This window comes from Phyllostomus hastatus, unplaced genomic scaffold (assembly GCF_019186645.2).
Source record: "Phyllostomus hastatus isolate PE091 unplaced genomic scaffold, TTU_PhHast_1.1 phas_contig_40, whole genome shotgun sequence".
NCBI lineage: Eukaryota > Metazoa > Chordata > Mammalia > Chiroptera > Phyllostomidae > Phyllostomus > Phyllostomus hastatus.
In genome coordinates this window covers 89546185-89565510 of record NW_025333872.1, presented here as the reverse complement: position 1 = coordinate 89565510, position 19326 = coordinate 89546185, and the positions used below count along the sequence as shown (strand labels likewise).

The window sequence follows — 19326 nt, the reverse complement described above, 5'->3', positions numbered from 1 at the left end:
GACCGGAAGATGATCGCGCAGGAGGAGGAGCGGCCTGTTCTGCGTGGGCTCAGCATCTAACGGAGTGGAAACTGCATTATAACACTTCACTTCGAAATAAGTTACCAGCCTTAATAGTGAGAATTCGGCTTAAGTTTGAAATTCTCATTATCGGCAAACTCAGCCCAAGCTGAAAACGAACGTAGCTGCCCATGAGGCTAGGGTGCCCCTGGCCTCACTGCCATCCCCGCTCTGCCCTGCACTGGTCAGGCTGCGCCCGGAGGACCATGGACAGTTCCCAGCTGGACCTTCTAAGAGGGACTTCATCAAAATGGAATGGGTTCCACATCCCATGCTAAGATTAAACCCATAATAAAAATACTTACGCAGTCGCTTTACTGCAAATGCTGTTTTAATTTATTTTAAGTGTGTGGGTGGAACCAAACAGCAAAGATTTGATGACTTAATTATAGTTACAGAGCAGAAGTAAGTAAATATTACACATTTTGACAATGTAAATACCGTAATATTAAAAAAATGGGAAATAGAAAGAGAAGAGTAAAACGTAGGAGGCATTGAGTTCCTCAGATTTTATAGCAGAAAGTCTAAAGATACTATCACAGATGGTTGAATCAGAAACAGAAATGCATTAAAGTCTTAATGGTAAGTACCACAAGTTAAAACAAGAGTATAAGACGAAGGCTAGAAGTGGAAGGAGAGAGGATCTGAAATTTTACTTTGGAATCTTGTTGACAGTTTTAGTTTTAGTTTTTATAACATGAGCAGATATTATTTTAGTAGTTTATTTTCACTTTAATTCCTTGCCCAGAGGCTAGAATTCTCCCAACCTCACAGATGATAAGAAAGAAGGTTTGAAAAACCTGGGCTGGAAGGTAAGGAAAGTCTGAAAGATCTGGGCTGTTTAGCCAGAAGTAACAGATCCACCATTAATGTCTTAAAACCTTGAAGGGTTGCCTGCCTCCTGTGACGTCTCATTAAGAGAGAATGAAACGTGACATGGACATGAACTGTAGGCATTCTGATCCCCACTGGTTACCACAAAGAACTGCGAAACAATTAGAACTACCCAGAGGAGCGGGGCGTCCTTGCCCCGTAGGGAGTTCCTGGCCTCCGGTGGAGTTCACGGAAAGGCTGGACACTTGCTAGACAGAGGCATTTTCAAGATGATTCTTGCTTCACATAGAGTAGATGACCTGGCTTCTCAAAGCCCTTCAGGTCACTTCCAACATTATGATTCTAGGACTGTATAGAGATCTCAGTTTCTTTACTAATGTATGTATCCTGTCTAATCATTTCTCACTTCCAGGAACTACTTCATATGCCTACAGTCCTAATTCCTGGATGAAAGTAAATAGGCAGGAAAGCAAAACAAAAAACTGACCATGAAACAGGTATTGGGCATGTCCTCGGGACTTCACGTGTATTACTCAATCCTAAGAATAATTGTAAGAGACAGACCCTTAAATGATTTTCCTATTTGGCAGAGCAGAAACTGAGGTTCGAAGAGGTAAAGTCTACGCCTGACATCACAGAGCCACAGGGTGCTGGAGTCCAGATAAAAAAAAACCAAGAACCTCCTCGCCTGTTAACCACTCTGCTCCCGGTGACTCCCTTCCATCCTTCCCTCTCCCGTCACACTGCTGCTGCGGGACAAACCCAGAGAGAGCCGAAGAGACATCCTTCTGGAGCCTGCCTGACTCCCAAGCCACATTCTCGCCTCCTCAGTTCTAGCCATGAGCATTACAGCAAATGTGAACCGTGCGCAGAAAAAGAAGCTCTTTGGAACCCAATATGTAAGTTTAATTTCCGACCCACTGATCTGAACTCCTGACGTCCACAGGAAACAGTGTGTGTGGCTTGTGTGGGTAAAGTGACCACTTCTTGCGATGTTGGATGCTGTCCCTACAGCCAAGAGAAGAGGTGCCAACCTTTGACAGTCTTTTAAACATACTTCAATATTAACTACCAACGAGTTTAAACAATATATATGTCTCTATAATAAGCCACCTGATTTTTACTTGGGGAGTGTTCATAAAGTAACTTGAATAGAGTCATCAAGAAAATCAGAAAGGCTGACTTTGGTAGAAACCACACCCAGTCCCACAGACACTTCTCCCTCCACAGTTTTGTTGGACTCACTAAGAAAGTTAGTTTCCTCCCTCAAAAACAGAGTTGTAGAGAGCATTATGAAGGCTCTTCTGACACCATCGCTGTTTCGGGAAAACCACTCGACGGTACTTGTCAGTAATAAATCTTTAGAGTCATAATCCCATGAATGAGCACTTTATTAAAGACCACAATGTTTTTACTGCCCACATTTTTTTGTACAATTTTTATTATGTTGGCAGGAACTTCACCCCCCACTGAATGTGTTTCCAAAGGCTGAACAACATTGCATCAGCCATTTACAAGCAAAGACACTTATGTAAGAAGAGGAACAAGTTCTGTTTTATAATGCGCCCTTACAACAACACGTTTTCATTTCCTAGCGCTCGTCTTCAGAAATGCACTTTTATAGATAAATATTAAATTCCTAATTTTCAAGCCTGATCATTCAGTAACTACTATTTGTAATTGATTCGAGTCATTCACTCACTGAGAAAATTTGCATAGCTACTCACTGCAGTTGTTCCACTAACAAATACTTTTTGGCATCAGACTTGTAGGCACAATGTAGCTGTGAATATACAAGTGCTATAATACACTATACTGATGAAAGCATAATAATTTAATGACCAGAGTTCAGATCCCAGCTTTGCTACTTCTTTGCTGTGTGAAGTTGAGCCAAGTACATAACCTCTTTGAGGACTTAGCACAGTGACTATGCTAATGATAAGTGCTTGATAAATGCTGACCATACTAATGATTGCTGAGAGTATTAAATGCAAAATGTCTGAGAGCCTTAAACTTCACTCAGAAGGTTTACTAAAGGGAAAATATGAAAAGTGTCATTTATGTATATTGCAAGACAAAAGTAAATGAGTAAATATTGTTTGGATCCAAAAGATACAAAATAAAGAGATATTAAGAAAACTCTAGGATATTGCGTTTTATAAAAAAATACCATGAGGCCCTGGCCAGTGTGGCTCAGTTAGTTGGAGCATCATCCTGTTGACCAAATGGTTATGGGTTCGATTGCCAGTCAGGGCACATACCCAGGTTTCGGGTTCCATCCCTGGTCATAGTGCGTACAGGAAGGCAACTGATCTCTCTCTCTCTCTCTCTCTCTCTCTCCCCCCCCACTGTCTTTCCCCCCCCCCCCCCGCCACTCCCTCTCTCTCTACCCCCCCACCAGCCTTCCTCTCTCTCTAGAAGCAATGAAGAAGTGTCCTCGGGACAGGATTTTAAAATGATACCATGAGTTTTGTTTGTTTGTTTTTTCTTAATTATTTGTTGCTTTCAGTTTTATATCCCACGTATTAGTGAAATCATACGCTTCTGGACTCTCCCATCTGACTTACCTCACTCACCAGAGGGAGGCGGGAGCATAAAGAGGTGGACTACACGGTGACAGGGAAGATCGGACCCCAGGTGGTGGGCACACAGTGTAATGTACAGATGATGCACCACACAAACGTGCACGTGAAACCTGTATAATTTTATTTTTTACCCATGTCACCCCAATAAATTTATTTTTAAAAATAAATTAAAATACCACTATAAAGTTATTACTAAAAATCAATTTCCATCTAGCTCCATCTGCTGAAACCAGTAACACCCCCCAAAACACTGAGCACACCTAGGGCCTACATCTTGTTTCTAAGCACCACTCACCAGTAACAGGAACCGAAGTCCTTAGCAAATAGGCTAATTTTAGTTCTGTCGCCTGAAAATTGTCAGTGAGCCTGAGAGATCTTCTGTCGGAAAGCAAGGAAGCGATGAGAGAAGGAAGGAGCCAGGTCACAGGGTCTCAAGACCATCCTGGTGTGGCTCCTACTGGGAAAATCTGATGGCTTTGGAGCACCAGAACCAGAAAACAGAATAATTGGTTTTAACACAGTAAATAAATAAAAATCCATGTGTCCATAGAATTGAAAAGAAAATGAAAGAAAAATATAAAATCCTTTTCTTTACAGAAGAATGCCATCTAATAAGTAGAACAGTAAAATTAAAACATCACTGCTTTTCCACCAAACCTTGATGCAAGTTAATCCAGGCAGCAACCGATGGACGATAACATCATTAGGGAAAATCGATGGGGAAGCAAAATAACCCGCCAATTATTGCCTCACAGATACGTACGTGAAAGCAGAAGAGAAAGTATGCCTTTACACTAAAGAGAGGGGCAATCGGTGTCAGCAACAGTGGACATTCTAACATTATTTGCCTCCAATGTGATAAAACAAGAAGTACTGATACAAGTATACAACTTGACCATTGAAATGTTCTTACCAAAAAGGTTCCAATCCAGCCTATAGCTGCAACTTTAAGTGTATGAGGTATAAACAAGTTAAACAACATCATCAAGATACAATCAGACCATTTCTCTCCAAGAAGTCAATGCTATTTAAAAACAAAAACAAAACTATAAAAGGCTAAAAATAACCAAAAAATGCCAATGAATGAACCTAGACTGGATTCCAGTTTGGGGAAGAAAACAGCTAAAGGAGACATTCTTGCAGCCGGTGATGAAATCTGAATGTGGACTCTTAGACAATTATTGGTTATTTATTGCTGTGTAACGAATTACCCCTAACTCAGTGGTGTAGCACAGTGAATTTCTATCATCTCGCAGTTCCCACAGGTCAGGGATGTGGCCCTCATTCAGTGGGTGTTTCTGACTCAAGGCTTCTCATAAGGTTACAGTGGCGCTGTTGACCAGGCCTACAGTCATCTCAAGACTCAACCGAAGGAGAATTCACCTCCATGCTCACTCCCGTGGGAGCTGACGGGCCATGTGGTCCGTCAACAGGCTGCTGGAGCGGCCTCACCACATGGCAGTTGGCTTCCGGCAAGAGCAATGACTCAAGAGAAATCGAAAGAGTGCATCTAAGACAGAAGCCACAGGCTTTTTATAACCCAATCTCAAAAGTGACATCTCATCACTTGTGACATGTTCTATGCACTAGAAGTGAGTCCCTTAGTCCAGCCCACAGATGAAGGCAGGGGAATCAAATTCCACCTCTGGGGGAAAAAAAAAAAAGAGGACAAAAACCTTGTGAGCTCGAAAAGCATCACAGATGATGTCATGGTATTATTGTTAATTTCAAGATGTGACAATAGTATTGTTGCTATGTAGGGTAATGTCCTTACTCTTAGGATAAACATGCTGAAATAGCCAGACACATGCACTATCTGCGACCTATTTCCCAGTGGCTCTCCAAATACGCATGCACGTGTGTGCAGAGTGGTAAAACAAATAAATCAAAATGCTAACAACTGTTGCATCTTGGTGGATGGGTGTTCACTGCATTCCTTTACTCTGTCTATATATTTTACTTTTTTCACGAGAAAATGTTGGAGTAAAGTGACGGAAAATTGCTGTGGCCTGAACTGTGTCCCCCTGAAATCCACGTGTCGGAGCCCTAATGCCCAGTGTGATGGTGTCTGGATATGGGGCTCTTGGGAGGTAACAGGTTTGGATGGCATCATGAGGGTGGTGTTCTCACGATGAGATTCGTGCCCTTGTAAGAAGAGACGCCAGAGACCTTTCTTACTCTCTGCCATGGGAGCCCACGGTGAGAAGGCAACTCTCACCAGGAACCTTGATCTTGCACTTCCAGCCTCCAGAACTCTGAGAAATAAACATGCGTCGCTGAAGCCACACGGTCCATGGTATTTGGTATGGCGACCCAAGCTGACTGACACAAGGGTTTGGAAATGACTCACATTCCTTGGTAACAATGATAAAAACCTTTGTTCTTTTCACAAAGCAAACGCATTACTGGTAAGAAGGGATTTTTGATGCAGGGAACTGGGAGGGGCAGGGGATAAAAATAATCATCACTGTGGACCATTTCACACTCTGACCTCCTATCCCATCTCGCCCAGCGTGGCCACGGTCACCGCAGACGTGGAACGCACCAGAGCAGACCCCACAGAGACGGCCCCCTGTGCTGCATCCCACAAATCCAGAGCCCCCTCAGCCTGGGGGACGCCAGTGGACTGTGGCCCCTCAGGGAGCCTCTCTTGTCCAGCATTACTCATTCCCTGACTTAAAAGTTCCATCTTCTTCACGATTTAACCATCTCCTCTGTATTTTAGCCACGGCCTGCACTAGCTCGCTTTTGCTTTTGGAAATTGATCATTGCTATACATCCCAGAATTGGTTTCTTTGTCATAAAGTTTTAAAAACAGAATTAAAGGATTATATAGTGTTAGAAGACATACGGTATTAATTTTCATGCTTAAAACAGGTTCTAGTGAATTTGAAAAGATCAAGCAACTCACTGGAAAAATAAAAGTTTAGAATTGAGAGTCCACTTCCTTGGGTGTTATGTCTCAAAATTACAATACCCATATTCTTTGACCCAGCGCGTCTGCTTCTAGGATTTTGTCTCACTTTCTCACACATAAAAAATAAGATTATCCTTAGCGCCTTGGTTTATGACAGCATGTAGTACATTACCATTTTAAAATAAAGAGAAAAATAAGGGTGTGCCGAGTATGTGGCCCTTGTTTAAAATAAATAAGAAGAGTTAGTACATGCATGTATGTGTATGGAATATTTCTAGAAAGGTATATAAGAAATTGTTCACAGAGGTTGCCTCTGAGGACAACTTGGTGGCTGGAGGGACCGAGATTTTTTTCACCATATAGCACTGTGTCCATTTAGAATTTTGTATCTTGTCCAAAAAACTAAATTTTTACATTTTAAAAATCTGCATCGTTTGAAATAAGACCTGTTCTCCAACTCTGTACTTGCCAGCGCCTCGCGTTTCCTTTTCCTCTGACTTGCTAACTATGTATCGAATGGCCTGTTCAGGCCCCGAGGCTCCTGCGGCCCGGCCCCCGCTGAGAGCAGCCTCGGACACCCACCGTGGGCTGTCGAGCAGGTGTGCTCACCTACGTCCGGCTTCAATTTCTGCTTCATAAACGCGATCCCAGATGCGCACGCACACCTCACACACGGTACCTGGCTCAGCTGGTCTTTCTCCTCGGCGCAGGAGGCGGCGTTTTCCCGCTCTCGGTCCACTTCGGAAACCAGCCTCAGGATCGTCTCTCGGCTGGCCTTTGCCTCCATCTCATGGACGTTCACGGTCTCTTCAAGAGCGGCAATTCGTCCTTGCCCGAGGGCATTTTCCCTGCACAGCGCCCTGAGCTGAAGACAGAGCAATTACAGCCGGCCTGTGCTAATTAACAACTTCACACCGCTTTTTCTAAGCCTCTGACCCCACCCCACCCCACCCCACCCCACCGCATTATCATATGAAAACGGTGGCGGCTCGACCCTCCCCTGCCCCCACTCAGAAGACCGCATTTTCAAAGTAGCCCCTGAACTCGGTCGTTATGGGCAGACCCAGTGGTGAAACTAAAATTCATCAAAAGGTGGCTGCAAGGTAACAACGTTGAGAGTTCAGCTAAAGGCTTCCCCACAGGACAAGCACCCTGGCTCCTAAACAGTCAGGGAAGGTGACGTTCTACGTCACAGCCGCCCTCGCACACTGGCACCCACAGCATGCAAGGTGCCACTGGGCACCGGAGAGAAGTAGAAAAGAAAGTAGGACTCTCTTTTTTTTTAAGATTTTATTTATTTATTTTTAGAGAGGGAATGGAGGGGGGGGGAGAGAGAGAGAGAGAGAGAGAGAGAGAGAGAGAGAGAGAAACATCAATGTGCGGTTGCTGGGGGCTGTGGCCTGCAACCCAGGCATGTGCCCTGACTGGCAGTCGAACCTGCGACACTTCGGTTCGCAGCCCGCGCTCAATCCACTGAGCTACGCCAGCCAGGGCCCAAAAGCAGGACTCTCAAAAAGAGAAAGCCCTCCTAACTGATACAAGCCTGGCACAGTCCTGAACCGTGCCTTCAAACAGTGGTCATCATTGGGACGGGCAAGGCTCCTCGCCCTCGGTGTCGTGCATCTGAGTTAACTGCGAGCATCAGTGAGGTTTGTGAGGTTTATAAAGGGGCTAAAGAAAACTAGACAGGCTCCTTGGCCTCAGGGAACCAGCCCTGAAGACAGCTCACTCTACAAGGCCACACGGGTGCCTGTAGGGAGACCTGACCTCCAGGTAGCCACCCCAGGGGGTGGGATAGGACTCTCTGGGGAAGGGACAGATCTTTAGCCTCAGCAATTTGCTAATATGGGGCCCTGCTCCCAACCAAGGCTGCCCTCTGTCTTGAACACATCTCCAAATACCCGCATGCTCACCCCCAACATCCTTCAAAAGGCCCCACCCCAGAGGGGCACGCACTCCTGAGCCAGTCTTCCTAAATGAGCATCCCGCGCCTCTCCCCTGCCTCACCCACTAGTCCCCGTCCTGACTCGTTTCCCTCCCTCCGCTGCACCTTTTCCTAAGTGGGATGATAGCGGCTGTGTATTTCCTCGCCATCTTGACGCCACAGTCACAAAAGCTCTAGGAAGGCGCAGACTTAGCCTTGTCACATTCGCTGCTGGATCCCCAGCCCCCAGAGCAGTGTCTGGCACAGGGCAGGCGGGTAATATTTGGGAAATGAATGACTGTCAGCTGAGTTCCTGGAAACGCCTCCTTTTCCACCAGGGTTCCGGGGACCGTGTGCGCACCCGTGGTTTCGAAGGCTGGAACAGTGAGGGAATGGCTTTGAAACTGAAGGGGCAGTTTCGCCCCGCTTCTCAAGGGAACACCTCATGAGTATTGATGAAGGCAGCAGCCTTCTTGCTTTGGGTAGTGATTTGAAAAAAAAAAAAAAAAATAGGCGCCTGCTCAGGTGACTGGGATGCTGAAGCTCCAGGGTCCTGGTGTCCAGTTTAAACTATAGGTTACATTGTGATTCAGGTAGGGCGAGGCCAACAGATCAGTTCCCCAGGGGAGGGCACAACAGGCTCACCTGAGGGGCATGTGGGGAGGGCCAGGGGCAGACAGGAGGCAGAGGGGGCCAGGGGGAAACCTGGATGTGGAAGGAGAAGCAAGCTCGGGATGGGCAGGTCTGAAGGATTTTGCAGGCCCTGGAGCGCAGGGGCCGACCTGGGCTGTCTGGCACCTGGCACGGGGATGTGACTAGAAGTAGCTTGCGGGGAAGGGCAGGTTGGCCTGTGCTCCCCAGTGAGTCATGTACTAGGAATTGGCTAGTGCTGGGGGTGGCGGTCTCCCCCAGGTCAGCCAGGCCCCACTGTCAAAGCATTAGAAAGAGAGACAATGAGCAGGCATGATTAGAACCTGGAGGGCGTCTCTGATGTGGGAAGGGGTGTTGTGATTCTCTTGTCTTTATCCCACCACTTGGCTTTAAAGAGTCCCAGGTGCACTTTTACAGCCAGGTGGCTGGGCACGGGTTAGCAGCAGGGAGGAGGGGGAGATGCATCCTGCCCTCCAGGGTACCAGGCTGACTCTTGGCCTCAGCCACCCGTGAGTGAAGTGGGACACTTCCAGCTTTCAGAGACTCATGGGACGCGGATTAATACACAACTGAGAGGTGGCCTTTAAGAATGGCTGACCGCCCTGACCAGCATGGCTCAGTTGGTTGCACATCGTCCCACAAAGAAAAAGGTCGCCAGTTCAGTTCCCAGTCGGGGCCCATGCCTGGGTTGTGGGCTCTGTCCCCAGTTGGGGCACTTGTGAGAGGCAACCGATCCATGTTTCTCTCTCTCATCAGTGTTTCTCTCTCTCTCTCTCTTTCTCCCTCCCCTTTCCCTCTCTCTAAAAATAAATCAATAAATAAAATCTTTTCTAAAAAAGGGAATGGCTGCATGGGAATCTGTCAGGAAGCAAGGAAATGAAAGGGCTAGACAAAAAGGAGCAAAGATACGGGGAGAGGTCGGATACCCCCCGGGGCCCTAGTCACTCACCACAGTCGATACAATTAACTTCCACCTTGACGGCAACTTACCACCAAAGCAGGCTTTGTATTCTGGGGCTTTATGTAAGGGGCTATTTTTATTCTGGATTTTTATTCAGGATTTTCATTCTGGGGCTATTAGTTCTAAAGCTTTATGCTTTAGAACTAATCTTAAACTTATACTCAACAAGTATTCCAAAAATGACACACAACTGTTTCTGAATTTGATTGTACGTGTGTGTTTCTGTCTTCACTCAAAACAAACAAACAAGAATTCTTCCTTCAGTATACTATTAAAATAAATAATTAATTGTATGTGACAAACTAAATATATTTTAGGCAAAAACCATTAATCCTTTCAGGAGAAGAATTAATCCCGAATAATGCTAGAAAGGATCTTGGCATTGAGGCTCAGAGAGGTGACATGCTTTGTCCCCTTGTGCTACATTTGGGCCATGCCCTGTTCCCTGGACACTGCCCCCCCCCCCCCCCCGACTCAGCCACCACAGCTCTCCTTTTCACAGCGCATGTCAAAAGGCCCCTCAGTTACAGTCTGTTTAATATGCACGCAGTCACCTTGGCAATTAAATCTCCAGCTGACATCTCTTCATTCTTCTTGTCTGGACCTAAGCAGTCACGAAGTTGAGCTAGAAATTCCTCATGTTCTCTGCAGCTCTTTGAGACTTGATTCTTGTTCTCCTCATTTTCTTTGAAACACTTTCTATCGGGCAAATAACAAACACATCAAGTTTTAGCACCGTAACAGTCATCAAACAAAGTCCAGAGTGTAAGCTGTCCGTGGGAAACCACTGCTGGGAAGGGGATGCGGTCCCCCAAACACAGAGCTCATTATTGTCATGCAAATCCTGTAAAGGAAGGAGAAAAATGGAAGCAATTCTAGGCAGGCACACTTTGCAGACATGTAGGGAAATCTTCATGGCATCTTAGATCCCGTAACAGCGAGGGAGACAGATTCTCTCTGCTGTCCCCAACCTCCTGGGATCTGCACAAGGGGCACAGAGGCCTCTAGTTCACACACGGCTCGGCTCCGCACACCACGGGTCTCTTGGGGCCTCTCAGGGAAGGAGGAGAGTGCTGCTACATCGGTGCTAGGAGACCACGCTTATTATATTTTCAATGATCTGCAAGGGCTATTTAGGGCATTCTCTAGTTCATGGCCAAGGATAACCGTAATAAAAAAATACATCTGAAGCAAGTGGTGTTCCCGCTCTCCAGAAGAGAGAGGTGCTCCATCACCAGCAAAGGTCACTATTAGTTCCCACACACCAGAGTCCTTAACGCATAGAGGAAGGGGCCAGTCAAGGAAAATCGGTCCATTTACGCTCTGCTGCAAATATTTACTGGACTTCAAATCTCTGGTCAGTTTGCTGAGCTAGCACGGCCTGTCTCTCATGCTTTCATCACTGGACACTAAGAGATCATCAAAAAATAGGCATATTTTAAAGGCAAATTAGAATCATTTCAGTAATTTGGTATCATTTTCAGTACTCGAGATAATACACATGATTATCGCTTTACCTTTTTGCCATGTTGAGTGTTTACTGCATATTCTTGCCTGCTATTCAAAGATTAACAAAGCATGTAATTGCATAGACTCAAAAGCATATCATATTTCTACTTAGAAAAATATGTAACAATAAAAGACCAACATCAATATATCTCTAGGCTCTTGTTTTCAGCATGGGAAAGGTAATATTTATTCAGTCTCGCTGACTCATAAAAGGTACACTTAATGCTATGGCTCTGATTGATTTCTATGGAAGAGTCCATACACTAACCCCGAGATTCCCATCTTATTTCTCTAGTCCAAGGGTTTCTAAACTCTTCCACTTCTATTTGCATTTCACTTTCAGCCAATAGAGTTCCAGGAGTCTATCCTAAGGACATAATCACCAACAGGTGAAAATATGAATAATTTTTTGAGAGGAACTAATCTAAACAGCTACAGAAAATGGCAGAGAAAACTGGTTAAGTAAATTATGACATTTCAGGCAATGGAATCCCATGGCCATAAAACATGATATAAGGAATGACTTTCTAAAAGAGTGACAATATTATCCAATAAAAATTGATCATTATGTGATGCCATTTATGTACATCTGTCTGAAAATCTGTTCAACAAATGTTAACTACAGCCTTTTGGGAATCATAAGATTTTGATTTTAACTTTCTCTTTGGAATCTTTCTATATTTTAAAAACTGTTATAATGAGCATACATCATTTGTATTACTCATTTATTTAATAAATAATTATTGGGCACTTACTATGCATCAAGATCTACTAAAGGTGCTAAAGATACAGTAGTCAACAAAACAAACAAATACCTTTGTCGTCATGGAGCTTCTGGTCTAGTTGGGAAGACAAACAATAACCAAAATATTAATGTGGATAGAATGTATAGTACATTGTAAAAGGGCTGGAGACAAAAATTAAGCAGCAGTAAGATATATCTGGGGGGAGTAGGGTAACATTTTAGACCTGGTCACTCGCAAAGCCCTCACCAAGGAGGCGACTTTGGAGTGAAGACCCAAAGGCAGCAGAGAGGCAGCTACGCAATCCCTGGAGGGAAGAGCTGTCTAGGAAGAGGGATCGGCAAGTGCAAGCGTCCTGGGGCAGGACCACACCCGGTGTGCTCCAGGGCCAGAGAAGAAGTCTGACAGCCGGACTGGGAAGCATAAGGGAGAGAATGGAAGCAACATGAGGTCAGGATGAGCCTGTGGGGTCTTAGAAAACACTGTCTTTACCCTGAGTGAGAAAAGAAGTCATTTTGGGGCTCTGAGCAGAGGACTGAAAGAATGTAGTCTGTGTCTTAACAGGATCGTTCCGGCTCCACGGGGCACAGGCAGAGGCTAGAAAACTACCTGGGAGGCTGGTGTAACCATCCAGGCGAAAGATGGTAGTTGCTTGGGTCAGGTTAATGGCAAGGAAGGTGTCCATGGGATGTTGTCAAAAGTTAGATATTTTGAAGGCAGAGGTAGATGATAGGATTTCCTGAAGGATCAGACATGGAGTGTGAAAGAGAGAGACAGCCAATAATGATCCAAGATTTCTGACTTGATCCACTAGCAGAATGAAAAAGTTATCATTAAATGAGATGAGAAAGGGTGTAGGAGGATTTTGTGGAAACACCAGGAGCTCAGTGCTGGACACGTGAACTTTGAGATGCCTATTGCACACCCATGTAGAGATGTCCAGTAGGTAGTAAAACATGTGGGTCTTCAAGGAAGCACACACCCTGGCACATCATAATTACATTAGTGAAGATTAAAGATAAGGAAAGAATCTTAAAAGCAGCAAGCAAAAAGGAGACAGTTACCTATAAAGGAGTTCCTATTAGACTATCAGCTCATTTCTTAAAATCAGCAAGAGAAAAGGAGACAGTTACCTAAGGAGTTCCCATAGGACTGTCAGCTGATTTCTCAAAAGAAATCTTGCAGGCAAGAAGGAGCTGGAAAGAAGTATTGGAAGTCATGAAAGGCACGGACCTACATCCAAGATTACCCAGCAAAGCTATATTTAGAATGGAAGGGCAGATAAACTGCTTCCTAGATAAGGTCAAGTTGAAGGGGCTCATCATCAACCAGCCCTTATTATATAAAACATTAAAGGGACTTATCTAAGAAAAAGATGATCAAGAATATGAACAGTAAAATGACAAAAGACTCACAATCATCAACAACCGAGTCTTAAAAAAAAAACCCAAAACAAAAATGAACTAAGCAAACAACTAGAACAGGAACAGAATAACAGAAATGGAGATCACATGGAGGGTTATCAGAAGGGGAGGGGGGTGAGGGGGAAGTGGGGAAAAGGTACAGGGAATAAGAAGCATAAATGGTAGGTAGAAAACAGACAGGGGAAGGTTAAGAATAGTATAGGAAATGTAGAAGCCAAAGAGCTTATATGTATGACCCATGGACATGAACTAGAGTGGGGGAGGGATGCGGGGGGGGGGGGCAGGGTAGGGAACAAGGTGGAAGGGAATAAAAGAGGGAAAGTGGGACAACCGTAATAGTATCATCAATAAGATACATTTTAAAAAATATGTGGGTTGTGAATTCTGGGAGGAGATCTAGGCTAGACGGAGAAATGTGGGAGTCACTAGCATTTAGATCATTCTTCAAGTCATGAGACTAGATGAGATCACCAAGAGGGTGGACATAGAAAACAAAAGAGATTCTTGGACTGAGCCCTGGGGCACTCCAATGTTTGGAAGTCAAGGAGATAAGAGGGAAAAAGCAAAACAGACCGTGACTACGCAGCTGGAAAGGGAAGGGAGGGAGCAGGCCTGTGCAGGGCCCTAGAAGCCAGAGGACAGAGCTTTGGGGAGAAACCAGCTGCGACCAATGCACCGGCAGGTCCAGTGAAACGAAGACGAAATCATTTCATTTGCAACGTGTGGTCACTGGTCAGCTAAGTGAGCAGATTCAGAGCAGCAGATTCAAGAGAGGAGGAGAAAAGTTGGACAGGTGAATATGTACAAACCTTTTAAGGAGTTTTGCTGTAAAGGCAAGGAGAAACGGGACAGGAACTGCAAGTGTTGGATTTTTTTCCAAGCTGGAATAAGCCGAATTCATACCAAGTATTTTATTAATAAAGTTATTACATCTAGAACTTCAAAAGTATATTTTAAGAACCACCACCATATTTTGCTATGTATAATGCGCACCCTTAGTCTTCCCTCAAAAATTTGGGCAAGAAAGTGTGCATTATAGTCAGCAAAATTGTGTTGCTATAATCCCATTTTGCCAGAGCCGAGTGTGGAAAACCCAGATCCATGAGCACTCTACATAAACTGGCAATGAAACCCAGTGAGGTGTGTTTGGGGTGGTCTGGGCTTCCGGGTACTTTTACACGTAGCTTCTGAATCAATGCCTCCTTCTGTGGACTCCCCCACCTCCACCTCTGATCAAACCTCTGCTTAGAAGAAATCTTCCAAATTTGTATATATTAGCATTTGCAGCCGTAATCAATAGCACAGAAAATGCTTAGGATGTTGCCGTGTTTTCTAAGACTCTTGGTGACATTTAGAAATGAATTTGGGGACAAATTTCAAGACTCCACACATATCTGAGGTCAATAATTTTTTTTTGTTCAAATCAAGTGTCAATGAAAAATCCAGAACTTCTAAAGGCGCATCCTGCTACCAGTTGGTGGTATTTTAACAAGGACTCAACTAAGAAATACACTGAAACACCCTTACTGTAATTTCTCATCTAGTTCTACAACCTTCTTCTTTAACTCCTGGTTCTCCTTGACGGCGGCGTGGGCTGTGATCTCTGTCCTGGTTTTAGACGCGGAGAGCACGGCTAATTCTTCCTCCAGCTCCTGAACTCTGTCTCTCAAAGAGGCAAGGAGAGATGCCTTTCTGGCATTGTTCTCTTTGTACTTCTCCATTTCAGCTTTCAGTTCTTGACAGGAAACTTCTTTAGAAAACATTTTGGATTGGAGTTCTCGAAGCTAACATGGAAAAGAAATAAAAAAGACAAAAAAAGATTTCAGCGGCATAAGTTTGAAGTACCTTCAAGGAACCCCAAATCGTAATTTAAAATTTCACTCTTTAATTCATGACTTAATAATGCACTTTTTTTTCCCTTTCATACTTGTAGCTGTATTACCAGATGGGAAATTATGCCCTAAATAATGGACTTCGTGTTCTGTTTTGTTCTGATTTTTTTTTCCCCCAAACCAATTGAGCAATGTCTTGTAGTAATTTAGTCTCACTCAGGAGACATTTGTGGTGTTGTATTTTGCAAAAGGCAATAAAATATTTTGCAACAGCAACCCATTTTCTAAATCCGTATATTGCTGCTATCGCTGCTGAAATGAAACAAAGAACCTACAAACTATTTGTAATTTCATGGCCACAACTGTTTCCTAAGTAAATATAGGCTATTCAATATATCACTGTGTTTCTCCCACATGTCTTCTAAACCTTCATTGTGGGTGATAAAGAAAAATAATACTCAGATTGCTCGGGAAAATATGGGAGAAAAAGAAAGTCGTTATAGGATGTATGCAAAGGAAACATTTTAACTTTTATGAATTCTGCAGCATCAAAATTGCTGAATGATGTATGTGCCCTACTGAGAGATCAAGTCCACCCTGTAAGAACCCTTGGTGAACGCATGTACTTCTTTGGAACTGTGAGCGTGCATCACACATTTATTCTATCCGTCTGTCTCCCACACGCATTATCAACTCGTCTTTCTTTCGGTGAGGTCCCGGAAGCCCGTGAAACCGACAATTACCCACAGATAAGCCTGGACCGCACGGGGCCGCCCGGCTGAGAACAGAATGGGTCTGAAGAGACTCCCTCAGACCTTCCACAATAGCCCTGCTCCAGCCCTGGGGGCAGATGGATTCCAGGCATCTTCCTAGAATTTCCCCCAGCCAATCGGAACTATCACAAGAACTCCATCCTATGAGCCCCAAACTGTAAGCAATCCACGGTAAAAGAACATATTCCGAGAGCTGCTCAAAGTCCTCCAAAGCCCAGGCAGCTTGGACCCAAGGTGCTCAGGTGCCCCCAGGTCTCTCAAGGCTGTGGAACTTCTCAGAAATCTAGAATCCAGCCCACATTGCCTCTCTGTGCAGCGTGGCAAGTGCACAAACTTTCAGGAATTCTCTACAACCAGGAGGAAGGCACACAGTAAGAAAGTAAGTATAAACTGTGCAGAGGTCTAAATCTGTGTTCTGTTTGTAACCGCTTCTGTGTTCTACTTTACAAGAAGCTAAAACGTTCCCTTTCTGAGTTATGAAGATACATAATCTTACCTCAGATTGAGCACATTCAAATTTGACCAAAGTTGCTGCAAGTTCGCTGCGGGCGTTTTCTGCTACATTCCGATAGTGGTTTAATTGCTCCCGAGTGACCGGGGCTTCCAAAAGATGATCATAAATTTCCTGATAGGGTTCCCCAAAAGACAAAATACAAAGAAGAGTGAAAACAATCTTCTCTGTGCAGCTGTGCAGAGCCAGATTAAATACAGACGCATTCTTTGTAGCCCGAATGTGTTGAAAACACCCCCCAGAGAAGTGTTTTTGTTCAGATCACTTTATTCTCATTCTCAAAACGCTAAGGGAGGCAGGATGCAGCCCAGGAATCAACGATGGACTCCCCCAGGATGGCATTTAAGAACTGGCCTTTGTCAGTGTTGAGGTTTTCTTCCCCCCCCACCCCCCACTCAAATGCTATCTGAGCTCTGAGCAGAACCTTTAGTCAACAAGGGACAGTCCGAAGAGACACAGTGGGACATCACAAGAAACTAGGGGGCCACCTCCTTCGCAACTACTTGCTACGCCAGGTATTCTCAACCTCACAGCCTCTCTCCGGGTCATGAGGGCCCGAGTGAGTGCCAGAGACCAGAGACGTCCTGGTGCCTGAGGCGCCCTTGCCCCAACGCCCCCAAGAAGGGGACAGTCTTCCACTCTACCGACAGCTGCCAGTGCAGAAATGTGGATCCCAGCCTGGCCAAACTATTCCCATTTTTTTCAAGACAAGTGATATATCCAGACTCTTTGAAATAAAAATTCCCGGTTTTTGCAGCTTGGCAACTGAAAAAGAAACACCGTTTGACCCAAATAAACACATCTGCAGAGCATATTTGATGGGTTTGGCCCTTGGGTCGCGGCCTCCAACCTCGGGTTCTGTTTCTGTCTTAACACGGTAACACCTCTTCCTTCAGCTCGAACACATACTTACACCCACCTCTATAGAGCTCCCAGGGCCTGTGGTCTTTGAGGAAGGCATACAAGAAAGCCACTCATTTCTGAAGGAATAGGAAAAGGGTCCATTACAGGAAGGTTTCCTGGAATTATATCTAAGTGGCCTCCAGGGACACACGCCAGTAAAACCTGCTTAGGACTGCCCAGCCACTCAACTGCCAACGACTACTGTTTGGAAATACACACGAAGGCAAAAGTCATTCTAAAGCCCTTAACTTTTCAGCAAGCGTCGTCATGGCTAGAGGGTTTCAGTCCACAAAACGCCAAACAAAACCTTCAGTGCACTGAGCAAATAGCCAGTGTTTGCCAATCATAACATATCCAAGCAGATGGTAGGTGAGTACTCCTGGGGAGCCAGGATAAAACCTTTCACTGCACCTAAGAAGAGAACCACACATCCTGGTTGCCCTCACTCGGCATTCAGAAGGGGCTCCTCCACCCTGACCACCGGAGCAATACTTTCTGAAATCTGCCCTGTGTGAGGACCTTGGTCACTTATGATAGTTTCGGTCTATAGTTACGTTTGGCATACAATTTACAAAAATTCGTTAAGAAAATAAGTTCTTACCCTGGCTAGTGGAGCTCAGTGGATTGAGCGCGGGCTGCGAACCAAAGTGTCGCAAGTTCGATTCCCAGTCAGGGTACATGCCTGGGTTGCAGGCCATGACCTCCAACAACCACACATTGATGTTTCTCTCTCTCTCTTCCTCCCTCCCTTCCCTCTCTAAAAATAAATAAATAAAATTTTTTTTTTTAAGAAAAGAAAATAAGTTCTTGAATAGCTATCATTATTCCTTCCAATGACTAACATCGTTTTTTCGGTGATGATGTACTCACACCATAATTTCGCACCTCCTTCTTATGAAAACAGATTGTGTCCACTGGACAAAATATTCAGCGACACAGAAGACAGTTTGGATACAGCCCTTCATTTCAGGAGGTTACAGTCGGATGCAGAACACTACCAGAAGCGTGAACATCTTCAAACGCCCATTGGTGAAATAAACTATACATTACAATGTCATTATCTCTGACATCGGAACAGAGACTAGATCACTGAGTTTAGAAGACTGTTTCTAGCTAGGTCCATGTCCACAGACTGGAGATTACTTATCAGTAAATATTTAATGAAAGCCTACTCTGGGTCAGGCACTGAGTTTACAGTCTAATAAGAAAACCATCATTCAACAGAAAACCACATTAATGACTGCATGATTACAAACTGAAATGAATACAAGTGAAACCAGAAAAGTTGGCGTTTGTGCTGCGTGTCACTACCAGGACCAATAAATAAAGACAAGGATCGAGTCTTTATGGGTGCTTTATTCAGGTGCCGGCAATCTGAAAAGACTGTGGGTTCTGTGCCCTGAAAAATCCTCGTAAACATCTCATCTCAAACTGACCTTTTTATAAGGAGAAGAAAGGGTAGGTAAGGAGTTTAGAAAAAAGGTGAATTGAGTAAGAGTTGCTGCAAACTATTTTCAGAATACTCCTCTATCTGTGGGTCAACAACTCTTTATCTGCACATTACAGACCTTCCCTCCCTGAAACACAAAGGCTCAGACACCATCTCCAGACCCCCCGGGCGAGAAGGCAGAATTGCCTGTTGACTCCCCCAGTCCAGCATTCCAGTTCCCGGAATGACAGCCTTCCACACGCAAGAATC

General features: G+C 44.6%; 1 protein-coding gene across 1 annotated transcript in view; it reads right to left on the bottom strand.

The window, feature by feature from the left end:
• The window catches only part of CCDC170 (coiled-coil domain containing 170), a 53258-nt gene extending 35520 nt beyond the window's left edge, over positions 1 to 17738 (bottom strand). Inside the window, exons 1-5 of the mRNA XM_045843640.1 lie at positions 17644 to 17738; positions 16710 to 16838; positions 15136 to 15392; positions 10487 to 10631; positions 7076 to 7261 (exon numbers count right to left, since the gene is read on the bottom strand). Of these exons, the coding sequence (XP_045699596.1) occupies positions 7076 to 7261; positions 10487 to 10631; positions 15136 to 15392; positions 16710 to 16838; positions 17644 to 17685 (759 nt within the window). The 5' untranslated portion in view covers positions 17686 to 17738. The remainder of the gene's footprint in view (positions 1 to 7075; positions 7262 to 10486; positions 10632 to 15135; positions 15393 to 16709; positions 16839 to 17643) is intronic.
• Between the last annotated feature and the right edge of the window lie 1588 nt (positions 17739 to 19326).